We start from the raw sequence: 27189 nt of genomic DNA, 5'->3' as shown, positions 1-27189 counted from the left end.
TTAATCGTTGTCGATACGATCTTCTTGATAATCTGAGGAATTTTGTAATTGACTTGGATACTGTTCTATTTGGAAACCAGGACCTTTCTGATCAGGATAACATGACTATATTCACTCATATACAGACATATATATCCGAAAGTAAAAGATTCTCTTAGCAACCCTGAGACATGCCCATACCTTGCCTCTTTCTGGTTTCTCTTCTACGCTTGACTTATCCTATCATTCAAAAATTCACTTCCACTTTTATGTAAATATTTCTCTTCATCATACATTGTCTCCCCCTTTTTTTCTTTTCATCAGTAATGATTCTTTTTTTTTTTCTTAAACATTTTAAGACTATATTCTAGCCCCGTCACAGATTTCAGTTCGATATGCTCATACAGTTATATTTTGTCCGCTAAGGGGAAGAATTCTATATAAGACTTGTCTTTCATTCTTATCCTTTCCTGTTTTGCTTTCATCCAAAGAACTATAAAATACATTTATTTTATAGCTCTTTGTTTCATCACAGTATGACATTTGTATCAATATATGCACTTCATTTTGGGAATAAATATGTTTAAACTAAACTAAGTATATTGTAGCATAAAACTGAAAACTGCTGTTCTTGTCACTTTTCGGTGTTTTAACAGAAGAGAAAACGTGCGTTACAGAGAGATTCTCGCGCTCACGTGCTATTACAACATCTATTTATATATGCGCGCATTTCGTTGAAATTTAATGACGTTGAGTGACAATGTACTCATTTATTAGTTTTTACGCGTTAAAATGCTCGAATAGCGTTAGCGCATGTTCATTTCGTGTAATAACATCTTCAGAATCCCTCGGGATTCTTCTTCTTCTTCTTCTGTAATTGGAAGAAGAAGAAGTATCCCGGGGATTCTGCAGATGATATAGATCTATCACGAAAAAAAAACATGCGTTATACGTTAACCGTTTCGAAAAAATCAAATTCTACACACGGTAAAAAAACTGATCTAAACGTGCAAAACTACATATTTCTGTCGGAATAGATCTAGATCTACCAGATTTCAACTGAAGTTCCGTTGGCATCACAGTGCCTTTGAATTAGGTGAAGACATTTACGGCGTTTCATAGCTTGTGGGCGTGCACGAAAACATTCGGTTATTTTTATAATCGTCGATAAAATTAAAGTAAGAATCGTATTCGAATAACTTCCGGCAGACGAAAGTTGTGCAAATTTTTAATTTCTTGACATGGCACGAAAAAATGGATTAAAGAATGGTAAATTTATAAGTTTTAGTTGAATTATATCCATTTCTCAAGTGTAATGCTAATTTGAGTTAGGTCTAATAGAATTGACCTCGTTTGTTTGTTATAAGCGACCTTTTATGATGCCAAATTACACTATCGTGTTTGCAAAGCAGGCAATATTTTTCTTTGCTCAAATAAAACATAAATGCATTCAACAGATTTACACTAAGATTATACTATTGTTTCTTACTTTTGTGTATTTTTATGTCTTTTTTTGATAATGCAAAAATCTCCACTCCTTTAAAAACCTAAATATTACAGAAGCAACTGGTCAAGAATTCAGATCTTGGTTTTCTCTTTCCCTCAGCTATTTTTCAAAGTCACAAGACAGTCCTTTGACTGAAATTTTGAATAAATTTTAGATTTTTCACTCTCCTGTAGGTCATACACCTTGTATCATTGAATATGGTTTTGCTGTTCTTGTCAAATCTTGTTCCAAATAAAGAAGGTCATGTTTCTAATAGGTTTTCACTGAAAGTACCAAAGTAAGGGCAATGAGAGAGGGTTATATCTTTTTGTGTACTCTCTGTTTTGATAATGAATGACTGCTATTTAATAACAATATGTGAACTGAATAAAAAAAATCACATTTTACAAAGAAATAGTAAAAAGGTCACTGAAAAAGATTAATATTAACTTGTTCATTGTCCTTTTTAAGTTTCGGGTCTCGACTGCATTCACATAGAATTATAACAGCCAGATATGATTTTGGCCATACAGGCACCAAAAAAGTAAAGTTTTGGGAAAGAAAGCCAGCCAGTCAAAAGGCGTCATTTCTCATGAGCCTTAAAAAATATGGATGCCTGGATGGTCAGTCAGCAGTAAAACAAATATTGACATGTTTTCCCCGATAAAATTCACAAAACAGGAATAAAATACAGGGAAACATGCTATAAGTTATAACAACACTATTTATTTGTTTGATCTATGTTTCTAATGAAATACATGTTAGACTGCTTAAGGGCTTCAAAACTAATAACTCCAGGATACATTCAAGTCAAGATTGGACAATTTTATCTGAGACACTTAAGTTATATGGTACATCCCGGAACTAGGGGCTGGATAAGCAACTTACTTATCTAGCTTATCAAGATGACTTTTGGATCTGTTATTTTATAGTTGTCATCTCTCTAAGCCTTACCTCAGTGTTTTTTTTTCTGGCCAGTTTGGGGCTGAAATTGGGCCCCAGTCCCAATGACAAATAGTATGTTTTTTTCCCAGTATCAAAGCTAAAATTCCTAAAGTTAAATTTATTGTCTTTTTTTTTCAACTTTCTTAAACAAGACTGAAACCTTAAACATTTGAAACACAAAGACAGTTTGCTAACTTATTAAGGCATAACAGTGCTTGCGCTGCCAATCGACATTATCGCCAAATGGTGATTATTTTATTAAAGTGTCGATTAAAACGCAATAGAAGGCGATAGAAAATGGCGATTAATGTATAAAAATGCTACAAAAAAATATTACAAAAAAATGTCCTTAAACTGTTGGAACATACGTAGTTTTATCAACAAAAATGTGCGAAGTTGGTAGCAGGAAGTGTATTTGCCCAGAGGCATATTTACCCCTTCTAAACGGTGACACGTGTCAGGACACGAATTATATGACCCAGAGAAGTGCTATGCCTTTAGTATTTTGAACAATGGTTTGGGTCCAATCGCTAAGGTGACTATGTCTTAGACTAGCTGACAAACGAAAGTAGAATGTCCTTTGTTAAAACGTAGAGCTGGTGAGACCAAATATCTCATATATAGAATTTTCTTCTGGCTACGTTGCCTAAATGATTCGTGTACCAATGATTCGTCAATGATTTCTTTTATGAGCTAGACAATTTCATGGATCAGGCAAATCACTAAATGTTTCAAACTAACAATCTTCAGTTAAAAATGATTAGCTCAAACTCCTATAGGCTGGAGACTGTATACTTGACTGGTCTTTTTGTTGAAGTTCCCTTTAGACAATGTCTTTGAATCAACAACATAGGAGTCCTATCGCATAGATGCTCGGCCTCTGTCCTCTCAAACTCTATATGATTGCCCTGACTCCTGGATGCTCAGCGCCTATATGCAGGGTTCTCACTAGCAATTTCAAGTTGCAGTCCTGGGACTCCCAAAGCTGAAAAAGTTGCAGTCCCAACTACTGACTAGACTGACGTACAGACTTAAACGTTTCGTCAAAACACAGGCCTCTATTGTACTGTCAAATTAAGTGTAGGCCATCATGCCCCCTCCCCCCCCCCCCCCCCCCCCCCCCTCCCGCCTGCTTCTGATCTTCCTGGACAAAATCCCCCAGTGAAGTTATCAAGTTGGACAAAATCCCCTATTAAGTTGCCCAAAAATCGCTCCTGATAATTTTTTCTTACTGGTACCTTTTTATTTCAGAATGGAAACGTATATAAACATACAGTGAAAAGAAAATATATAAACAATTACTACTTTTATTTTAATACTCATTAAGAGCACAACGTGTCTAAAATACAAGAATGCACAGTATGTCTATGATCAACATAATAAATGCTTCCTGAAATAACATCAGCGATTTTGCAGAAAAATAATCACGTTACTAAGACCGGCATCGACAGCATCTTATTCATAATTAAGCCTAATTATCACTTTCTTAAAAAAGATTCTAAAAAGTTCTTTAAAATTGGTAATTAGTACGTGAGAAAACAATCGAGTTACTTCGAACACTACGTAATCCGTCGTTAGCAATTAGAAATTGTCACCTATGCAATCACACCGACAATCACATGTATTCCAGATGATCTGTCTCGCGGTGAAGTGGAAACGGGCAACGCTGATTGGCTGTACGCGGCTATCGGTGACAAGCGAGTAACTCCGCCCACATATTTTGCTCTCGAGTCAAACCTTGTGTATTCGCAATTTATGTAATCAATTAATTTTCACTGCGTCTCACTGCAGAAACGTGCGTCCGGGGACTCCCAAGCTGTAATAAACACGCGTATACCGGGACCAATTATGCGTACAGGGACGCCGATTTCGGCGTTTCCGAGAACCCTGCCTATATGCTATCATATGTAGCATTCAACCACCCCGATGCCTTGGCTGAACTTCGCCAATAACGCTGAAACGTCATATAAGCTGGAACTCTTCTACTATCTCAGTAGATTACCAAACTCTGGGTCTCTGTCTCAGCTTCCCGATGCTCAGCCTATATATGCTATCGTCTATAGCATTCAACTACCCTTAAGGTAAAACTCCTATGCGCTGGCCCTATAGCTCGAAACCTTATCGAAATTCTGCTACTCTACTCTTCTTTAGTCTAAGAACTTCCAAAGTCTTCTTTTTAATAATTTATCCGCCCTGACAGGGTAATTGCAATAGTCTCCTTCTCAAGGTACTGGGATAAATTATTAGTTGAATCCTTGATGTGTCTTCATCAACCGCTGGATACCGAATGAGCTCTCTGTCATCCATCTTCTTATTTATACCCCAGCAGATGTGCTATTTTTAGCTCATCTGACTTTTTGAAAAAAAAGATGAGTTATTGTCATCACTTGAGCGGTTGTCTGCGTTGGCGTTGCCTGGTTAAGTTTTATGTTTAGGTCAGCTTTTCTCCTAAACTATCAAAGCTATTGCTTTGAAACTTGGAATACTTGTTCACCATCATAAGCTGACCCTGTATATCAAGAAACATAACTCCATCTTGCTTTTTGCAAGAATTATGGCCCCTTTTGTACTTAGAAAATATCAGATTTCTTGGTTAAGTTTTATGTTTAGGTCAACTTTTCTCCTAAACTATCAAAGCTATTGCTTTAAAACTTGGAATACTTGTTCACCATCATAAGCAGACCCTGTACATCAAGAAACATAACTCCATCTTGCTTTTTGCAAGAATTATTGCCCCTTTTGGACTTAGAAAATATCAGATTTCTTGGTTAAGTTTTATATTTAGGTCAGCTTTTATCCTAAACTATCAAAGCTATTGCTTTAAAACTTGCAACACTTGTTCACCATCATAAGTTGACCCTGTACAGCAAGGAACATAACTCCATCCTGCTTTTTGCAATAATTATTGCCCCTTTTGGACTTAGAAAAATCATTTTCTTGGTTGAATATTATGTTTAAGTCAACTTTTCTCATAAACTATCAAAGCTATTGCTTTAAAACTTGCAACAGTTTTTCACCATGAAAAGTGGACACTGTACACCAAGAAACATAACTCTGTCCTGCTTTTTGCAAGAATGATGGCCCTTTTTAGACTTAGAAAATCATGGGTAGGACAATATTTCTATTATACAAAAAAAATCAGATGAGCGTCAGCACCCGCAAGGCAGTGCTCTTGTTAGAACTTGTTTCTGATTGGTCCAAATTTAAACGTAACGTTTTACAACGAGTACTTGCTCTATCAAATATCTGGTTCCCTTTAACTTTTGTATATGACATAATGTGTGATGCTGGGACCCATCCATCCACATAATGAACCCAAATCAGCCACAAATGACCCAAATTCTATTATTAACAGCAATTCAACAATAATTATAGCAATGATAGCAAAGGCAAAGGGAGTCAAGCACTATCTGTGCTTAATGTGTTTTTTTGACACCTGCCATCAGAAACTGGGTTTAACAACTGTTTCTTTTAATGTGTGCCGACACCAGCAGATCAAAGAAAACTGTATTCCATGTGATGTCATAGTGATGTCACTGCTATTGACACCTATTTAATTCAGAACCAGCATATTTAAAGTGACTGTGACTATGAGTGCACTGGAAGTTGATTTTTTTTTGCTGATATGGAATTAACTTTTTTAAATTGTATTTATATTCAAAGGGTTTTCTTGGTTTGGGCAATCATTGCAAGAGTGAAAAAAAACTTTAATTTGCAGTTTAATCACATTAGATTCACAAGGTTTACAAGGATAAGAAAACAGAATCATTGACATTTTGAGTGAATTTGTTATTTACTTTAAATCAATAGACTTAAACCAAGACAGGAAATAATAAAAATAGTAACATTATATTAAGCATATTTAGTTCCTTTTTCAACTTGCATGTCATGGCGTTAAAATATTTCCACATTTTCCCTAAAATCTTGTCACTTCTCCCTAAAAATCTCTCCCCTTCTCCCTAAATTTAGCTGAGGGAGAAGTGACTTCTCCCTAAAATCTTAGCCTGGCTTAAGCCCTGACTTTCGTCACAAAAAGTAATGATCATTCTTGACAAGAATTCACAAGGGGTCATGTCACATACTAAAATGGTATTTTCAGTGACACCTGGATACAAACAACTGAAGATATGCATAAATGTATGATTATTCAAAGCCTATGATAAACATGAAAAATGATAACTGAAAAATAAAAAGTGTTTTAAGTGTTTCGTGAAAAAACAAAAGTTATAAATACCCTGTTTTATGTTTTTCATTGAAATGCGAAAGCGCATGCGAATTGAATAAGTGAATAAAAGTGTCACTTCTCATATACTTCTTTACAGTTTTGTTTCAGAACTTGGAACATTTTTTTTATCAATTTGTATGGTTTGTACCCAACTTTTTTATCATGTACCCACATTTACTGAAGAATATGGGTACATGTACCCACTTTTCAAAGCGTCAGTGGGAATGCTGTTAATGGAACTGTCCAGATTGAAAGATGGTTTCAGTTGGAACATTTTTTAGCTCACCTGAGCACGAAGTGCTCAAAGGTGAGCTTTAGTGATCGCCCTGTGTCCGTCGTCAACAATTTGACTGTTAACACCCTAGAGGTCACAATTTGAGCCCAAACTTAATGAAACTTGGTCAGAATGTTACCCTCAATAAAATCTTGGACGAGTTCGATATTGGGTCATCTGGGGTCAAAAACCAGGTCACCTGGTCAAATCGAAGGAAAAGCTTGTTAACACTCTAGAGGTCACATTTTTGGCCCAATCTTAATGAAACTTGGTCAGAATCTTACCTTCAATAAAATCTTGGACAAATTCGATATTGGGTCATCTTGGGTCAGAAATAGGTCACCAGGTCAAATCGAAGGAGAAGCTTGTTAACACTAGAGGTCACAATTTTGGCCCAATCTTAATGAAACTTAGTCAGAATGTTACCCTCAATAAAATCTTGGACGAGTTCAATATTGGGTCATCAGGCTCCGTGTTCACAAAACATTTTTCGAACTCAGCTGAGTTTGAGCTTGAAAATTTATTATTAGTTTTACTAAAACTTCAAGACTTAATTCCAATTGAAACTGACCATCAATACCGAAAAGTCATTTGAAAATAGTTATTAACTTAAAATTTACTTTTAAACATGCTATTTAGATATAAATGGCAAATAAAGTTTCAATTATCAAACTCAGCTGAGACTGAAAATGTTTTGTGAACACGGGGCCTGGGGTCAAAAACTAGGTCACCAGGTCAAATCGAAGGGAAAGCTTGTTAACACTCTAGAGGTCACATTTTTGGCCCAATCTTAATGAAACTTGGTCAGAATGTTACCCTCAATAAGATCTTGGACGAGTTCGATATTGGGTCATCTGGGGTCAAAAACCAGGTCACCAGGTCAGATCAAAGGAAAAGCTTGTTAACACTCTAGAGGTCACAATTTGGGCCCAATCTTAATGAAACTTGGTCAGAATGTTACCCTCAATAAAGTCTTGGACGTGTTCAATATTGGGTCATCCAGGGTAAAAAACTAGGTCGCCAGGTCAAATCAAAAGAAAAGTTTGTTAACACTGTAGAGGCCAGAATTATGACTATATCTTCATGAAATTTGGTCAGAATGTTAATCTTGATGATCTCAAGGTCCAGTTTGAATCTGGGTCATGTAGATTTAAAAACTAGGTCACCAGGTCAAATCAAAGGAAAATCTAGTTTACACTGTAGAGGCCACATTTATGACCATATCTTAATGAAACTTGGTCAGAATTTTAATCTTGATGATCTATGAGTCAAGTTCAAATCTGGGTCAGGTGGGTTAAAAAACTAGGTCACTAGATCAAATCAAAGGAAAAGCTTGTTAACACTCTAGAGGCCACATTTAAGACTGTATCTTCACGAAACTTAGTCAGAATGTTAATCTTGGTGATCTTTAGGTCAGGTTCGAATCTGGGTCATGTCTGGTCAAAAACTAGGTCACTGGGTCAAATCGAAGGAAAAGCTATTTAACACTTTAGAGGCCACATTTATGACCATATCTTAATGAAACTTGGTCAGAATGTTAATCTTGATGATCTTTAGGCCAGTAGGTCAGGTGAGCGATACAGGGCCTTCATGGCCCTCTTGTTTATCAATTTGTATGGTTTGTACTCAACTTTTTTGTCATGTACCCACATTTACTGAAGTATGTGGGTACATGTACCCACTTTTCAAAAAGTCAGTGGTAATGCTGTTAATGTAGTGTTATTTCTAGAGCGACGCATCAGGGCGCCCCGCCCTGCCCTTTCTTACTGCCGCCACGTTGCCCTTAAAATGTGCCCTCTCTGCTAAATCCCGTCAATTTCCCTGCTGACATGCCTCGACGATTTTTTGATCAGCAAATTACGTCACGGCGAGTGCACACAGGTAATGAGAATCAATGAAGTGTTAAAACTAATTGATAAAGAGTATGGATCCTGTTAAATGTCAAAAAGGCGTTCGTATCTTACGCTTACCACGTAAGCGGCCAGCTGATTACCGAGCACGTGAAAAGTGCCCTAGATTTCTTTGTGCACAATTTAAATTAGACCGTTGTTTAGTATAATAACAAGTATATATCAATGCAGTTTGATTCTACTGTAATTTAAACTAGAAAATGCACAAATTTTAATGAATATCGAAAGAAAAAATAAGTTTAGAATGTCCATTCAGGTGTCTTATTACTCCCGATGTCGTGTGCAATTTTTCCATTATTTCCTTCAAAACAGCTGACGGTGTATTTTTTATGATGAGAAACAGCAAAATTTGAGGAACTATCTCTGGTTTTACCCTAGTGGGTCATGTAAACTCAGACAACATTCCAAAAGTGTACCAGTATCCGGATAGAATATTTTGGTATGTGTTTTAGTAAACTTTAACCTGACTTATAGCACTTTTCTGTTAATGAAATATTGATGAAAAACCTGATCAATACAACATGACTTTTGATAATTATTAGTTTACAATGTGACCTGAAACAGGCCTTTTACTATGTTGTTTGCAACATGATCTTGGTTTCAAGATTAAGCTTATATTAGGCCCTCCACTATTTCATATTCATATGAGTAAGTTGACATTCTTGGTGACATTTTTAAGAGAAAGGCCTGAATGGTTTAACCTAAACTTTAAAGTAAGTAAAAAGCCTTTGTAAACTTTGTTACTGGTTTTGGGAAGATTTACCACTTTATTATGTGACATTTCTTTTAAGTGTGCAATAAAGATAAATTGAATATTAACTATAGACATCTAGAAATGCAACTACTGCTATGGTAACTTTCACGTCTAAAAGAGCACCCTGCCCCTTTCGAACAGCACCCTGCCCTTTTTGAGCTCTAGAAATAACACTACAATGGAACTGTCCAAATTGAAAGATGGACAAGTTCATTATAGAAACTTAGCGGGGTAAGGGTTAATATTTTATTTCTCTCGGCTCCCTTTCTCTCAAATCAAGACACACCTGTTATTCCTGTCTTATAATCAACATTCATTTCCTGCCTAATTCCATAATAACATTGAGTAATAACTATCATTCATTGGTCATTTTTCCAACCTCACAACCTTGCCCTTGTCAGTCACATACATATAGATCTCATTTACTGATGTTACACCCTTACCGATCAGTTTCCCACACTGATACTAATTATAAGTCTTTTGATTATTAAATTTGGCATCACTATACAGGCTAGGTGTCCAGTCAGCAGCCCTTTTGGTTTCTAACTGAAACTAATACTATTATACATATATTAATATATATGATGTTTGTCAACATGTCTTTGCAGAATTTTTGGTAACCCCTGTAATCCACAATTATCTGATATGGTTATCAAATTTTTGGTAACTCCAGTAAGCCAAGAATTGAAATTTAAAAAAAATCCATTATGAATGACCCAAAGCAGATGGAATTAGATACCTCTAATTTTTATGGGCAAATTGGAAATAAATTGCTATTCAGTTCAAACAGTGTCTCAGTTTAAATCAAATATTTGTCTCATTTTTAGCTCACCTGTCACGAAGTGACAAGGTGAGCTATTGTGACTGCTTGATGTCTGTCGTGCGTCATCCTTCAACAATTTCTAAAAAAATCTTCTTCTTGAAAACCACTGGGCAGAATTTCACCAAACTTCACAGGAATGATCCTTTGGTGGCCCCCTTTCAAAATTGTTCAAAGAACTGAATTCCATGCAGAACTCTGGTTGCCATGGCAACCATAAGGAAAAACTTTAAAAATCTTCTCCTCAAAAACCAGAAGCCCTAGAGCTTAGATATTTGGTGTGAAGCATTGCCTAGTGGACCTCTACAAAATTTCTTCAAATCATGACTTCTGGATCAAAATTGACCCCGCCCCAGGGGTCACTTGATTTTACATAGGAAAATCTTAAAAAATCTTCTTCTCAAAAACCAGAAGCCCTAGAGCTTAGATATTTGGTGTGAAGCATTGCCTAGTGGACCTCTACCAAGTTTGTTCAAATCATGACCCCCGGGTCAAAATTGACCCCGCCCAAGGGGTCACTTTATTTTACATAGGAAAATCTTAAAAAATCTTCTCAAAAACCAGAAGCCCTAGAGCTTAGATATTTGACATGTAGCGTTGCCTAGTGGACCTGTACTAAAGTTGTTCAAATCATGACCCTTGGGTCAAACTTGACCCCGCCCCAAGGGTCACTTGATTTTACATAGGAAAATCTTCAAAATTTTTCTAAAAATAAACCAGAGGGCCTAGAGCTTAGATATTTCACATGTAGCATTGCCTAGTAGACCTCTACAATATTTGTTCAAATCATGACCCCCGGGGTCAAAATTGACCCCTCCCCAGGGGTCACTTGATTTTACATAGGAAAATCTTCAAAAATTTTCTAAAAATAAACCAGAAGGCCTAGAGCTTAGATATTTCACTTGTAGCATTGCCTAGTGGACCTCTACAAAATTTGTTCAAATGATGTCCCCCCGGGGTTAAAATTGACCCCGCCCCAGGAGTCACTTGATTTTACATAGGAAAATCTTAACAAAAATTTCTAAAAATAAACCAGAAGGCCTAGGTCTTAGATATTTGACATGTAGCATTGCCTAGTAGACTTCTACAAAATTTGTTCAAATCATGACCCCGCCCCATGGGGTTACTTGATTGTACATAGAAAAATCTTCAAAATGTTCTAAAAATAAACCAGAAGGCCTAGAGCTTAGATCTTTGACATGTAGCATTGCCTAATGGACCTCTACAGAATTTGTTCAAATCTTGACCCCCCAGGGTCAAATTGACCCAGCCCCAGGGGTTACTTGATTGTACATGGGGGAAATCTTCATAAATTTGCTAAAAATAAACCAGAAGGCCTAGATCTTAGGTATTTGATATGTAACATTGCCTAGTAGACTTCTACAAACATTGTTCAAATCATGACCCCTGGGGTAAAATTGGCCCTGCCCCAGGGGTTACTTGAATGTACATCGGAAAATCTTCCAAAAAATTTCTAAAAATCATCAGTTTGACATTTGAAACATGTAGCTCATATTACTCGGGTGAGCGATCCAGGGTCATCATGACCCTCTTGTTTGACCTTCCTGTCCTGAAGTGCAATGATAACAGGTGAGTGATATAGGGCCATTATGGCCCTCATGTTTTCCATCATGGTGTACAGTACATGTACGTTGGTACTACATTTGCTAGTTATTGCCTGCTTTCTTTTTAATCAATACATATATTCTGAAGTTTTCACCTTGAAAAACAGTATCCTTTGATCTGACACTGAATCTCTGGAGACTTTAGTGATAAGTGTGATACTGTTTCCTGTCTATATTTCATGTGTATGAGGGTTGTCCCAGAAAATCGCGAACTTTTTTATTATTTAAAAAATAAGCGACACATCAAATAATTATTTTAACTGATGTTATTTCAATATACTCGCCAGAACTATAGAGTTTGAAATTAAATATCTGTCATATTATTGGAGTATTTTTAGCTCACCTGAGCCAAAGGCTCATGGTGAGCTTTTGTGACCGCTCAATGTCTGTCGCCAGTCGTCCGTCGCCAGTCAACATTTTCTAAAAAAATCTTCTTGAAAACCACTGGGCAGAATTACACCAAAACTTAACAGGAATGATCCTTGGGTGGTCCCCTTTCAAAATTGTTCAAAGAATTCAAGAATTCAATTCCATGCAGAACTCTGGTTGCCATGGCAACCGAAAGGAAAAACTTTAAAAAATCTTCTTGTCCAAAACTGCAATGTGGCATCATCTTATGGTCCTCTATCAAGATTGTTCAAATTCTGCTCCTGGGTGAAAAGAGGCCCCGCCCTGGGGGTCACAAGTTTTACATAGACTTATATAGTAAAAAACTTTAAAAATCTTCTTGTCTAAAACCACATGACCTAGGCCTTTGATATTTTGTATATAGCATTGCCTTGTGGTCCTCTACCAAAATTGTTCAAATTATGCCCCTGGGTTGAAAAGAGGCCCTGCCTCGTGGGGTGAGGGGGGGGTCTCGTGTTGTACATAGACTTATATTGTAAAAAAACTTTAGAAATCTTCTTGCCTGAAACTGCGAGGCCTAGGCTTTTGATATTAAGTATGTTGCCTTTTCTAGTGTTTCTCTACCAAAATTGTTCAAATTATGCCCCAGGGGTGAAAAGAGGCCCCACCCTGGGGGTCACTTGTTATAATTATGAGTTATATAGGAAAAATGACTTCAAAAGTTATCAGGTCATATTTCCTAGACTGTTTAATTATAATTACCTGATGACCCAAGTGATTAGGGATCACTTGACTGTGACCTTGACCTACTGACCTACTTTCTGGTTTTTCAAGATACAGCCTTGAAATTTGGATGTCATATACAGTTTTGCACACCAATCTTAAAACTGTCTTTCAGTGAACATGAATGTGACCTACTGACCTACTTTATAATAATTAAGCGTCAGTTTGCTATTTGAAACATGTGGCTCATATTACTCAGGTGAGCGATTCAGGGTCATCATGACCCTCTTGTTTAAATAATGGACAGCAGTCAGTGCTAGTCTGCGCACGCTCAGTTTTCCTCCTACAAAAAGAAGCGGCTTCCTTTTAAATTTATGTAACTTATCCAATATACATATTACTGGATTAAAATTTATATTGACGTCAATGGCAGCGTGTGGCGCGTAATTATATATTGGGTGGACGGATAGCTCAGTGGTTTGCACACTGGCCTTCCAATCCAGCCCTTTTTTTGTAAATTTGGGGAAGGGTACCAGGTCCCTTTTGGAGGGGAAATTTACGTCGCGAAATCATTGTTTGGAGGAATATATTTGCTGAAAAGTTGTTAAAATCAGGACTGAAAATCAAAACTAATTTCATTTTTTTTGCATGGGGAATTTTTGGCCAAGGTGGGGAAAAAAGTATACTTTTTAGATTGGGGAATGGGGCCGAATTTCGGCCCTAAAATCAGCATAAAAAAAGGCCTGCAATCCTGAGGTCGGGGTTCGATCCCCGGCAGCTACTCGGGAATTTTCAGAAACGCTTTTCAGTGTTTCCCACCCAACTAGAGGTGTACTGGTCAGGAACCCAGGCAATCCTTGCGTGTATCAGTGCTATACACTGGGCACGTTAAAGAACCAGGCTGTCTATTGAAACGAGCTAGGCTAAGTTAGCCGGATAAGCCTGTATCTGATTTCTGATCTCTCTGTCGTGGGGGCTTTGTCTCACTCTGTCCCTCTGGTCAGATCGCTCTGTGTCTGTACTAGTAGAGGATGAATTATGCGCCCTGTGTGGCTGCATTTGAACTATGTAAAGCGCCTTTGGCGCTATATAAATCTGGTATAATTTAATGTACAACGCCGGTGAATATACTATGTGTAAAATTAGGCGTTTAATCAAATAAAGCAGTTTCAGTTTTTTTTATATAACGTTCGCACACACTTTCGGAATTGGTGACGTCAGAAAAGTTCGCAGCACAGAAAGTATTAATAAAAGATTGTGAAGATCGCAGTATGACTCCTTTACAAACGAAACGAGAAATAGAAAATTCTGGAAGTCAGGCAAATGCTAGCAGAACACTTGTCTTAACGTTGCACAAACGTTTTAAGGAAGGTTGGCCGAGTGATTCCAAGAGAGGGCTGCATAATACTTTAATGCTTCCTGCACTTCGAACTAATCTGGCGTCGCCATTTCTGAAAGTGCGTGCGACCATTACTTTAAAGATTTTGGCGTTATTTTAACGTAAGTAATGTCAAAGACTTGAAATGCAACATAATTAAGTGTCACATGTTGCCGCTAACGATGATATAAATTTTAATCCTTTGAGATGTATATCAAGTAAGTTACATGAATTTAAAAGGGAGCCACTTCTTTTTGTAGGAGGGAAACTGAACTGACTGCCGTCCATTATTTAAAAAATACTTAAATGATATGACAGATACCAAATTTTAAACTCTATCGTCCTGTCAAGTATACATTGAAATAACGTCAGTTAAAATAATATTTGATGCATCGCTTATTTTTGAAATAATAAAAACAGTTCGCGATTTTCTGGGACAACCCTCGTACATATAGATATTTCAATAATTTAAAGAGCTGTCTGTATAAATTATATGGTTTGTTTCAGCTGTAATATTTTTTACAGAATGTTCTGTCTATCTGTCTATCATACTTTGATGTTCAACTATTCTAAGAATAGGTAAGGCAGCTATTATCTGACATCGATTTGGTTAACCCTTAAGTGTTTTAAGGCGATCTACATGTGCGAAGAATTGAAACTTAAAGCACGGGGTTTTCTTTGACGCACGATTTTGTGCATTTTAGCACACTGATTTTCAAAATGACCCTTAAAATAATTCTGAATGCGTCATTATTGATGCAACTTAATCATATCAAAATAATGGCGTCGCGAATTTTTGTACTCAATTATCAATATTGTAAGTAAGTACCGATTCACGCATAAGTACGAAGTAGTAAGGTAGACTGGGTTCTAGATCTAATTATCGGATAAACCTCCACGTCTCATTACATTCAACAAAAATGGCTCACTAACGAAAGATGACATGTTTTCTGTCTTCTGCACATGAGGAAAGCTCTGTCACTGCCTCGTCCTCAAACGAAACGGAAGCAGAATCTACAAAAATTAAATGGCAAGATGTAATGCCGGCCTTGTATTATCATTCATATCGGGCTGCAAAAGTTTTCTAAACATTAAACTTATTCGGCAGTCATGCAAATGCACCCAAATGGTTGAAACTGTAGTCCGATTTTAAGAAAAATGTGTAGAAAAAAAGCAGAAATTATAAAGACAAGTTGAATAAAAGTATATAAGCGTTAAAAACTCTGCATCATGTAACACAATTACAGTGTTTCTCTTGGATTTTTATGCCCCCGAAGGGAGGCATATAGTTTTTGAACCGTCTGTCAGTCTGTCGGTCTGTTGGTCTGTCAGTCTGTCCGCAATTTTCGTGTCCAGTCCATATCTTTGTCATCGATGGATGGATTTTCAAATAACTCGGCATGAATGTGTACAACAGTAAGACGACGTGTCGCGCGCAAGACCCAGGTCCGTAGCTCAAAGGTCAAGGTCACACTTAGACATTAAAGGATAGTGCATTGATGGGCGTGTCCGGTCCATATCTTTGTCATCGATGGATGGATTTTCAAATAACTTGGCATGAATGTGTACCACAGTAAGACGACGTGTCGCGCGCAAGACCCAGGTCCGTAGCTCAAAGGTCAAGGTCACACTTAGACATTAAAGGATAGTGCATTGATGGGCGTGTCCGGTCCATATCTTTGTCATCGATGGATAGATTTTCAAATAACTTGGCATGAATGTGTACCACAGTAAGACGACGTGTCTCGCGCAAGACCCAGGTCCGTAGCTCAAAGGTCAAGGTCACACTTAGACTTTAAAGGATAGTGCATTGATGGGCGTGTCCGGTCCATATCTTAGTCAACCATGGATGGATTTTCAAATAACTTGGCATGAATGTGTACCACAGTAAGACGACGTGTCGCGCGCAAGACCCAGGTCCGTAGCTCAAAGGTCAAGGTCACACTTAGAGGTTAAAGGTTATTTTCATGATAGTGCATTGATGGGCGTGTCCGGTTCATATATTTGTCATTCATGCATGGATTTTAAAATAACTACGCATGAATATGTGACACAGTAAGACGACGTGTCGCGCGCAAGACCAGCTCCGTGGGTCAAAGGTCCTAAACTCTAACATCGGCCATAACTACTCATTCAAAGTGCCATCGGGGGCATATGTCATCCTATGGAGACAGCTCTTGTTATTTCATTATTTGTTTTTTAACAGGTTACAAAAATGACTCCTTGAAATTGAAATTGACCCCCAAAGTCAAACATGAAGGGGTCATTATGACCCCCTATCAAAATTTCCAAGGGAAAACCCTGGTTGATTTCAAGGGCTTGATATTTTGTGGTTTGAACCAAAACAGAACTGTTATTCATGGGGATTTTGACCTTAGTGAAATGAATGTGAATATTACTTGTTTGCTAGGATTTGATTTTGTTGATAGACTCAACCTTTGAAATCCTCAAAAAATTAGTCCCCCATTAAGATTATGGTTTTACAATATATCTGAATACATAGATGTACATAACATTTTTGCCGTAAGTATATGATGTTTTTTTTACTTTCCTTGAGTGTAATGATGTGGCAAAATGAGAGGAAGTGCACAGCATAAAAGCTATAATTCTATCTTGAATAACTTCTGTATTATTTCCCTTTTAGTAAAGGAGATGATGAAGAGAGGCATGGCACAGTAGTCATATTTTTATCTAAAATGTTAAATTAATCTATCCCTGACTGATGTGGAGGGTTTTAAGCTTTCAAGTTTATAAATTGCAGAGTTAGTTAAAATAAATGAAATGAAAAAGAAAATGAAAAGAAAAAAACCAACAACAATTCCATTTTGAATTTTGTACTCACAAAAAATAAATGAAAGGCAGTTTTTTTAATGTAATTTTGTGGATTGACGCAACCATGAAATGTATGATAGTCTCCTTTCCCTTATACTTTGTTAAATGAAATTTTAAAAGAATACTAATAGTACTCTTGTACTATAAACTTAAGCTTAATCTATCGCACTGAAAACATTGTAAAACTTTACAGTTTTTAATATGTAGGTGAGTGCCAAATGAATTATTCAAGACTGAAAGTTATAAATATTGACTATAAATGGTCTCTGAAAATAGTAAAACTGTTTATTGTAAAATATTTTGGTTTGGTTTATGCCTACAAACCATTTTGAAAGTTTTGTAAAGTCATTCAACTGTTCATAGGGTATCAGTTAGATTTTATGTTTATATAAGTATTGACTCAAGTTCATGATTAAGGACACTGAAGACATTTTCAAAAAATAGGCTTTTATAAACAGGAAGTACAATCATTTAATCCACTGGTATATATTTATGTAGTGTTGTAATGATATTATAGTTTGCTGCTTTAAGGAAATGTCTAAGGCTTGTTGAATTGAAAATGGATCAGACTAAGTAGGCGTGACTTCATATAGATGTAAGTTTTGTCTTTAATTTCTGCTGAATAAGCATCAATCAAACTGAAGGCTTGCTTTACTGAATGCTGAGGTATGAGTGAATGTGTTGCAGACATGGAGCATGTCAATAAATACATGCAAGTCTTGTCTAATATAGTTTAAAATCTGTCTTTATGCAAATACAGTAAAAGAGAAAAAAATGAAATTTTGTAATTTTGTAATTAGTCCATATTCCCAATACAATGTTTGAAACTTTGAAAATGTAAGTATAAAAGCTATTATATATCCATCCAAAAATGCCTCAGTGGGCATTGTAGGTACAGACACTTGCAACAGGGTTAGACTTCCTGTATGCTATCACACATTTTCAGAAATTTACATGTTATAAAGTATTTTGAAAGCTTTAGGGATCTGTGACATATTTTATTAGAATAGATGGGTAGTCCTGTATCCATCGTCATCCTGCATCAACATTTTTAGCAATCATTTATAGACATATAGCTTTGAAACTTACATTTTCTTTTTCTAGATCAATAACCAACCTCACAGTATCAAGTCCCATGATATGTATTTTGGGTAAATTATGACACATTTTGGACTTAGAAAATCCTGGCTAAAGTTTTGCATGCAAGTTACCATAGATCTACAAAACTACTGCAGATACTGGATTAAAACTCTATAGATATTTTAATATTTAGGGTAATATTCTTGCTTCTGGGAAAATAATTAATTATTTGAACAGTCGAGCATTGGCTGTTTTATGGACAGCTCTTGTTACTTACATCTCTGCAGAAACTACTGGTCAGAATAAAACCAAACTTGGTTTGTAACATCCTTGTGTTGGCCTCTTTAAGGTTTATTCAGATTGTTGCACTTGGCCCCTTTGGGCCGGAGCTAACGAAAAAATAATATTCAAACAACTTTTCATGAACCACTTGATGGATCCTCTGTAGCATCTTTGTATGGCCCTTTCTGAAATTTATTCAAATGGTTCCAACTTGGCCCATTTTGTGGGCATCCAGATCTAAAAATAGGAAACCTTCAAATAACATCTTGATCTTCTCATGAACTTCTTCAAAGATATTCACTAAACTTAGCCTGTAACAGTCTTTCTCAGGTTTATTTAAATGTTTCCACTTGACTGCAGGTAGGGACTTCCAGAGCTCAAAATAAAAAAAATCTTTAAACAGTTCTTGTCATAAACCACTTTATGGACCAAACCTGATCTGTGGCAGCCTTGGTTGGACCTCTGTCAACCTGATCTGTGGCACCTTGGTTGGACCTCTGTCAGCCAGATATGTGGCAGCCTTGGTTGGACCTCTGTCAAGCTTTTTATAGTGACAGCAAAAAATGAAAGCTTTGAATAACTTTTAATGAAACTGTTTGGTCAGAAGCAAAGTCAGACGGTCAAGGTTCTCCTTTAGGTGAGCGATTTTTGCCCATTTGAGCCTCTTGTTAATCAGTTTTCTGTATATGCCATAATAGTCATTTAACCATCTTTGCTGTGTTAATACTTGGTTATTCTGGCAGTATGATAAAGTTTTGAGACATATACTTGTAAAATCTGTTTTATCAGTTGGGGCAATTGTATGTAATGTATGTTGTTAGAGATCCATTTGCTTCTGTGTGATAAACATCTGCAATTCCCAGACAAAATGGAAATCTGATACTCTGATTTTCGTAAAGTGTACTTTAAAACACATGTTTGTTAAAGAATTTGTTAGTGTACATGTAGAAGTCTCGATTCAATGTTTGTTGTGAGGTTTTGGAATTACTGATATACCAGGATCCTGGTCTGTAACTTTGTTCTTGTTTTTTTAACTGTGAAGGGCTTGAGTTACGTTTATGACATTTGAAGATCATGTATGATAATATAAGTAACTCTGAGTTTGGTTTTCAGAATAAAAGCTAGTCTTTGGTGTACACTGAAATTTGAAGTGTAAGGAAAGTTCTAACTAAGGAAAGACATTTCTTGTTAGGTGAAGTCATTAATGCATTATATAATTAGTGTATGCCAACTTACTTGTCGAGTGTGTTCTTTCAATAATAGAGAAAGTAATGAGCCACTTTAATTGCCATGTTCAACTTAGCTTTGTTTCATTGAAACCATACTTTTAATGAATGACTCAAAGTACAGTACAGATGTATCGCTAATAGTACAGAAAATATTTATAGAAATTATCTAATCTAATTTTACTTGTTTTTCTATTTCACAATACTCCAGATAATTTATTGAGTTTGTCAGCTAAACAAATGTACATGTCCTGTATAACCTAATATAAATTATAAATAAAAAAAAAAATACATATACAGGCTATTCCATGAGAAAACTTAAGTTAGTGAAATGATATGATTATTGTGTAATAACTTGTTTAAAATACTGGAAAGTCATTGTGTTTCTTATGTTCATGCAGAAACTAGAAACATATATGTTATAATTCAGTTATTGAAGACAAATCAGATTGTAAGATATTTCACAAATAAATGACATTTGAGTTGTCGTGGCAACCCTATTACTAGGGCTGTCATTGATTGGGTCTTTGTCATATCGACGATACTGATATATCGGAAGACAGATATCGACGATACATCGATTATTAAGTTAGTGTAACAACCTATTTGTTTATGTACATGCTATATACCTTCTTGTTAATGTTATTTTTAGTTTAATTGCATGCTTTTCATGTGTTTTATTTGTATTTATGTATTTCCCCATACAGGTAGTGCCGACTAGTTGGAAAAGACTGCTACGGGACAAGTTTAGACATGACCTTTATTAACAACTTCCGTTACTTAGGGCGCATTTTTGCAGGCAGAAAAGTTGTTTTAGAGGGTCTGAGTGTTTATCTGGACAGTTTTTTTCTCTGTGTAAAATATCGATTTTTAAAAATGGGAATCGATAATCGATCGACCAAAAAATATCGTTGATACATCGATATCGTTTCTATCAATGACAGCCCTACCTATTACCAGGAGAATACAGAGGGCTGATCAAAATATAGAGTGCTATATTATATTTCAGTCAAATCATTTTTAGCTGTCTCTAAATATTTAAATGTGTGATGTTAAGTTGGTGATATACATAATTAATATCACACCAGTGTCCTATAGACACACAATTGAAGTTTGACAGAGAGCATTTTCATACTCAAGTACTTCAAAGTCCGCAAAGTTTACATACTCCTAATTAAAGCTGTGTCCAGATTAAAAAAATTCAAAAATATATTTGCTTTAAGTCTCATTTTGTGATTTAAGCTGTTTTATTTTTCTGTTAGTTTGTTGTGATAAAATAAAAAAAAATTGTTGTGATAAAAGTCAGCCTTTAATTTGTGATAAAGGAAGCGCACCATTGATTAAACTAGATACAGAGATATGTACATTTAAATGAGTGAAATAGCCTTGTTTTGTTAGTTTGGACTTTTCACATTTTACCTGTGTATACAGCTATATAGGTATTTAACAAACATACTGGATATATAGTTATTAAACAGAATCTGATATAGTTTCTATATATAAAGGTGTTTCTAAGATGTAAAGGTAAATGATACCTAAAATTTTCAGACAGATTGTTTTGCTCTGCAATGAATATAGTTAGGAGACTGTAGAATTAAGTTTTATGCTGACTTTACCTATGCCACATTTAGAAGTTTGGATAACTGAATTAAAATGGGACAATAATAGAATTAATCATATCTCAGAGATTATAGTTGACCTTTAGAAGAAATTATAATAAATACTTACATTGTAGTTTGTACTTTGTTTAATGTTTATGCATTCTAGGTCAGGCAGTTATATTTTCACTAGATCTTTTAAATAATTATGTAAAAATTATCTATGAAGGCTACTTTTTAAAAAAAGTTGTGATTTCAAAGAAGACAGCCGTTTTCCCGCTTTTAAGAAGTTGGGCATTCTAAGTTAATTTTTATGCCCCAGAAGGGAAGGATATAGTTGATATGCTGGCGTACTGTGTTTTAGTTTGCTGTTTGTTTGCTCTTTATCCATCGTAAACATTTAAATGTTTTTGGCTAAAACTTTGTAATGCTTCAAAGAATTCCAGTGAAACTTTTGGGGAGGTGATGAGTGTTGTGTAGAAGGTCAGGTCCGTACATCCAAGTTCACAAGCATGACTGTGCACTTCTACTTTTCATGCATATTTTTATGTAATATTACACAGAGGTAATAAAATTCTGTATTGATGTGGAAATCAGGGACAAGATACACAACTCTACCTGTTATAATTTCAAAATTATACCCCTTAACTCAGAATTTAAAGGTAAACTTTCGCATGTAAGCCGTTTCTCTAAAACTTCTTGGTCAAATACTTTCAAACTTACATGTCTTCTGCATCATGAGGTGACCTTGTGGGGCAAGTTACATAACTCTAGTTACAGGCAGGTAATGCTTCAAGGATGAAACCTTTAATCTGTTTGGCGGGGATACCAATTTACTGAATTTGCTTGTTTTGACTGATTCGTTTGGGTTGAATTAGTCAAAATTGAGTTAATTGACAACCAATTGGCTCAATAAGTAAAGTATTGTAAAAGTCAAAAGTAATTTGCTATTAACAAGACTTTAGTGGTGTCTCTTGTTTAAACATTATCTTCTTAAAGATAATTTGTTTGTCTTTTACAGATACTACAACACTTACGTTCAACTCCCGCACAAAGGCGGTCATGGCAGATGTAGCACAAGAAAACATTAAAGAAAAGGTATGTCATGCTTGTCTGCTGACTGTGCCTATCACTAACTAACATCTGCTGCTGAACAGAATACTTTCAGTCTTCACAAGTCTGTATAGCATTATGAGATGACTTCACAAGTCAAGTTTTCATAACTATGGCATTTAAACTGTTTCCTCAGAAAGTACAAATCTACCTTAAGATAACCTTACTAATTTAATCGATAATGAATTATAATAGCATTCAGTCAACATATACTAAGTGACAATAGTAAAATAGAAACTGTACTTTTATTTGTTAACACTAAAAATGTACACATTTAGGTCTGGAGGCAAAATAATCAGTTTTCAAAGTTAAGTTGAATTTAAAAGAATTTTGTTGAAATATTGATTGACTGACCAGGGCTGGACTTATTTTGTCTTCCACCACACAGTGGTGTGGGAGACATTGATTTACTGTTGTTTGTGTGTCTGTCAGTCTGTCTCTCTGTCACAAAACTTGTCCGCACTCTTAATAGAACATTCTCATCCGATCTTCACCAAACTTGAACAAAATGTGTTTGACCATAAGACCTCGGTCAAGTTCGATAACTAGCCAAATCGACCCAGGCTCTTCAGAATTATGGCCCTTGACAATAATTGATAAATCACCTAGACTCATAAAAATGCTGAAGTACCGGTATTCATTCTCAAACATGCACCAAAAACCATTAATCTTGTCCGCACTCTTTAAGTCGAACATTTCTTATCCTATCTTCACCAAACTTGAACAAAATGTGTTTGCCAATAAGTCCTCGGCCAGGTTCGATAACTAGCCAAATTGGCCCAGGGTCTTCCGAATTATGGCACTTGACAATAATTAATGAATCACCTAGACTCATAAAAATGCTGAAGTCTTCATTCTTAAACATGCACCAAAAACCATTTTGTCCGCACTCTAAGTCGAACATTTCTCATCCGAACTTCACTAAACTTGAACAAAATGTGTTTGACCATAAGTCCTCGGCCAAGTTTGATAACTAGCGAAATCGGCCCAGGCACTTCGAAATTATGGCCCTTGAATTACCAAAAATCGGCCTTTTTACTCTTGTCTGCACTCTAAGTCTAATATTTCCCATCCGATCTTCACCAAACTTGAACAAAATGTGTGTGACCATAAGTCCTCGACCAGGTTCGATAACTAGCCAAATTGGCTTAGGCACTTTAGAATTTTGGCCCTTGAAGTACTGAAAATCGGCCTTTTTGCTCTTGTCTGCGCTCTAAGTCGAACATTTCTTATCCGATCTTCACCAAACTTGAGCAAAATGTGTTTGACCATAAGTCCTCGGCCAAGCTCGATAATTCGCCAAATCGCCCAAGGTATTTCAGAATTATGGCCCTTGATTTACCCAAACAGTATAAAAAGAATGACTTACTATTTAGATGATTAGGCAGTTGTTGGAGACATGCGCTTTTCTCAAAAGCAGATCTAGTTAACCTCTGTATTGCACTTGCCATACAAGTCATGTAATATAAGGATGACAGAGTTATGGAGCAAACAGAAAAACAGCACTACTGACTTGTGGCTTCCGAGTTATTATGCATGACCGGGATACATTTTGTGCCATGTAATATTAGAATCCCTTCAAGGATTTACAGAGTTTTGGACTGGACAGGAAATTGAGCGGTCCTTAAGACAGTCAATGCTCGATTATTCGAATTGTCCCACAAGCATAATATTTTCTTTTTCTATTATTCTGAGTAATCTTGTTAGATTTTATAAGATGTGCTGATGGAATTATTTTAACAAGATGTTTATAAGATGGTGTCAGGTTAAAACTGTTACAGTTTTGTAAAATTAATTCAGTACTGTATCCTGGCAGTCTAGTAAAAACAAGCATACTTTTATAATGAACAACATTTTTAGCCCTACAGCTTACATAAATGACACAATTTAGTTCATACTCACACTCAGAAAACCTTATCGCAAGACCTACAAACTGATCTATTTATACATGACCTTGACCTTCATATGATCTTCACCATAAACTTAAAACATCGGATAACAACATATTTGATCATACACACTTCAGTATGATTTTGCATTTTAAAAACGCAGCTCCTTGTTCCAGTTATTCGCCATTAAAAGCTGACTCTGCACAGCAAGTACCATAGCTCCATCCTGCTTTTTGCAAAAATTATGGCCCCTTTTGGACATAGAAAATAATTGGTAGGACAATATTTCTATTATACTGAGACAAAAAGTCAGATGAGCGTCTGCCCCCGCAAGGCGGTGCTCTTGTTAAACTAGTATATTATCATATGTATATTTACTATAATGTATCAAAACAAATCTTGTCATCAGTGTGAATGAACATTCTTAATTTAAAGAACTTTGAAATTTACATCTTACATCTGATTAATGTGAGATATGTGTTTGACATTTTCAGAAATTAAGTTTAAAGGGCACACTGCTTTAATGTTAGGTGATAAGTTGAGGTGATAAGCTTGACAAAGAGATGGTTGACTTCAAATGTTCCTGCCTGTAGAAGAGTTATGTATGCATGTGATGAAAGGTTCAATAAACATTCAGTAATGGATTTCCTTGGAAACCCCCTATTTCATTGCAATCTGTGTGGGGAGACATGTAGATAATGAGCCAAAAATATAGTTTCAGTCATCAGATTGACTCTTCCTGTTTTGAGAAGTATTATTTATAGCTCGAGTATATGGAAAGCTATCCTTCCCACCTTGCATCCTCATCTAGGATCCTTGGCCAAGCTTTTAATGCACATCCACTTTTTCTATTATTATTTGTTGGATTTGCTTCAGACTTAAGCTATTATCCCTCATCTTGACCCACATCACATGGGATATAAGGCTGGCACCAATATTTCTTGAGTTACGCCCCATTTTTACTAAGAATTTCAGATTAAAGTTTTATGTAATTTCACTTATTTCTGTTATTATCAAAATTAATGGCTTAGATTCTTAATTAAAATAGTTATTCCACGTCATCAGTCACACAAGGTCCATTACTCTTGCATCAATATTGTATGAATTATGCTTCCTGCACTTTCACTCTGTCTCTGTAATTAGTAAATGGATTTGATTCAAGGTAGAAATTCATCTAAATTAAATAATATACAACAACATTGTGTAGAGGTGCGCATGCAATTTTCATCAGGATCTCTTCAGTAAACTTAGAATTATTGCCCCTGAATTGTTTTAAAATCCTGGTGTTCCAACATAATGAAGAAGCCGTTTGATAGGATATCATAATACCCAAATATTCAACAGAATATTGAAGAGTTTCAACTTCTGTTAGGATCTCTTCAGTAACTGCAGGGTTATAGCCCTTTATCCTACCTTCATGCAAAATAAAGGCAAAAATCAAGGGGTCAGATAAATTTTGCTTTATCTGGTCAGTGACTAAATAAAGCTTGGCGGACTACTTTTTGGATTTTTTTTTAAAACGACGCCATCTTGTTTTTGAGAATAACTGCTAAAAGACATATTTATGCAATTATTTTCAGAAACGCGCTTTTATTAGGTATGTGAGACCATCACAAATGTATAGTGTATGCATACCGTACTTGCAATTACTACAAAAAGTTTTTATAACGGAAACGCTCGGAGAAACGGGAAGTGACTCATGTATAGCGTTTGTTCAGAATTTTAGCTTTCTACTCGTCAATCTAGGAATATATTGCATCTGTAATGGTGTGTTATTGAATAAAATCATCGAGGAAACGGTTTGCCTATTCGTTTTGTCAAGCGGCGATATGGCGTGTATATAAGTCTCGTCAATCGTTTGCTTGGTGAGGATGGGCAATCCGACATTCAACTGAACTTCGGACAAAACTTTACTTGGCAGCAAATTAAAATTATTCTTTAATGTTCAGCAGAACAGAGAAGTCAGACACAAAGCAGAACAAGGTTAGCCTTTGTTTTTCGGCTCTAATTTTATAATATTTTTATTTTAAAGACCTGTTTGTGTAATGGTGGGGCGTATTAATTTCTGTGCAAGACAGACTCAGATCTAGTTGGTGGTAAATTTTGAATTTTAATTAAAGAATGATTTTAGATCAGAAGGTAGGATAAATAGAACATTAGGTTACTGTCTTATAAATTTAAATTTATTAAGTTCGTCTACGAATAAATAAAAGTCTCGGCAGAGCCTCGACTTTTATATTTTCTCCGACTCACTTAATAAATTTAAATTTATAAGACAGTAACCTAATATTCTCTATTTATTGCTTTAAAGTCCTCAGATTCTTACATTATGAAGTAGTCAATAGATTCATTATACTTATTATAAATATACAACAGCTTAGTGTGGTATTGCACATGTAACTTTAATCAGGATTACATCAGTAACTTCAGAGTTATTGCCCTTGAATTGTTTTAAAATCCTAAAATTACTACATAAACCAAGAAACCAGTTGACCAAATATCATTATTCTTAAAATAAATGTAACAGACAGAATATGAACTTTGTGCAGTGATGCACAGACATTTGTCAGGATCTCTTCAGTAATTAATCAACAGATTTGCTTGTTTCCATCTTGTTTGTATATAACTTTCTGTCAGTTCATAATTCTGTAATACTATTTAACTTTTAAGTAAAGATCATTTTTCGGCGACGCCGTCTAAAT

General features: G+C 35.8%; 1 protein-coding gene across 4 annotated transcripts in view; it reads left to right on the top strand.

Moving 5' to 3' along the window:
• LOC123538120 (spermatogenesis-associated serine-rich protein 2-like) overlaps nucleotides 1–27189 on the top strand; it is a 103624-nt gene that overhangs the window by 5134 nt on the left and 71301 nt on the right. The window contains exons 1-2 of one of the 4 annotated variants that reach the window (XM_053529576.1): nucleotides 1167–1248; nucleotides 22507–22583. In XM_053529576.1, the coding sequence (XP_053385551.1) occupies nucleotides 1221–1248; nucleotides 22507–22583 (105 nt within the window). In that variant the 5' untranslated portion in view covers nucleotides 1167–1220. Of the gene's footprint in view, nucleotides 1–1166; nucleotides 1249–16506; nucleotides 17895–21301; nucleotides 21412–22506; nucleotides 22584–27189 lie in introns of those variants that run through there. The other 3 variants (XM_053529577.1, XM_053529579.1, XM_053529578.1) reach the window with 3 other exon arrangements.

The sequence above is a fragment of the Mercenaria mercenaria genome, chromosome 18 (assembly GCF_021730395.1).
Source record: "Mercenaria mercenaria strain notata chromosome 18, MADL_Memer_1, whole genome shotgun sequence".
Taxonomy (NCBI): Eukaryota; Metazoa; Mollusca; class Bivalvia; order Venerida; family Veneridae; genus Mercenaria; species Mercenaria mercenaria.
This window is presented reverse-complemented; position numbering and strand designations above follow the sequence as displayed.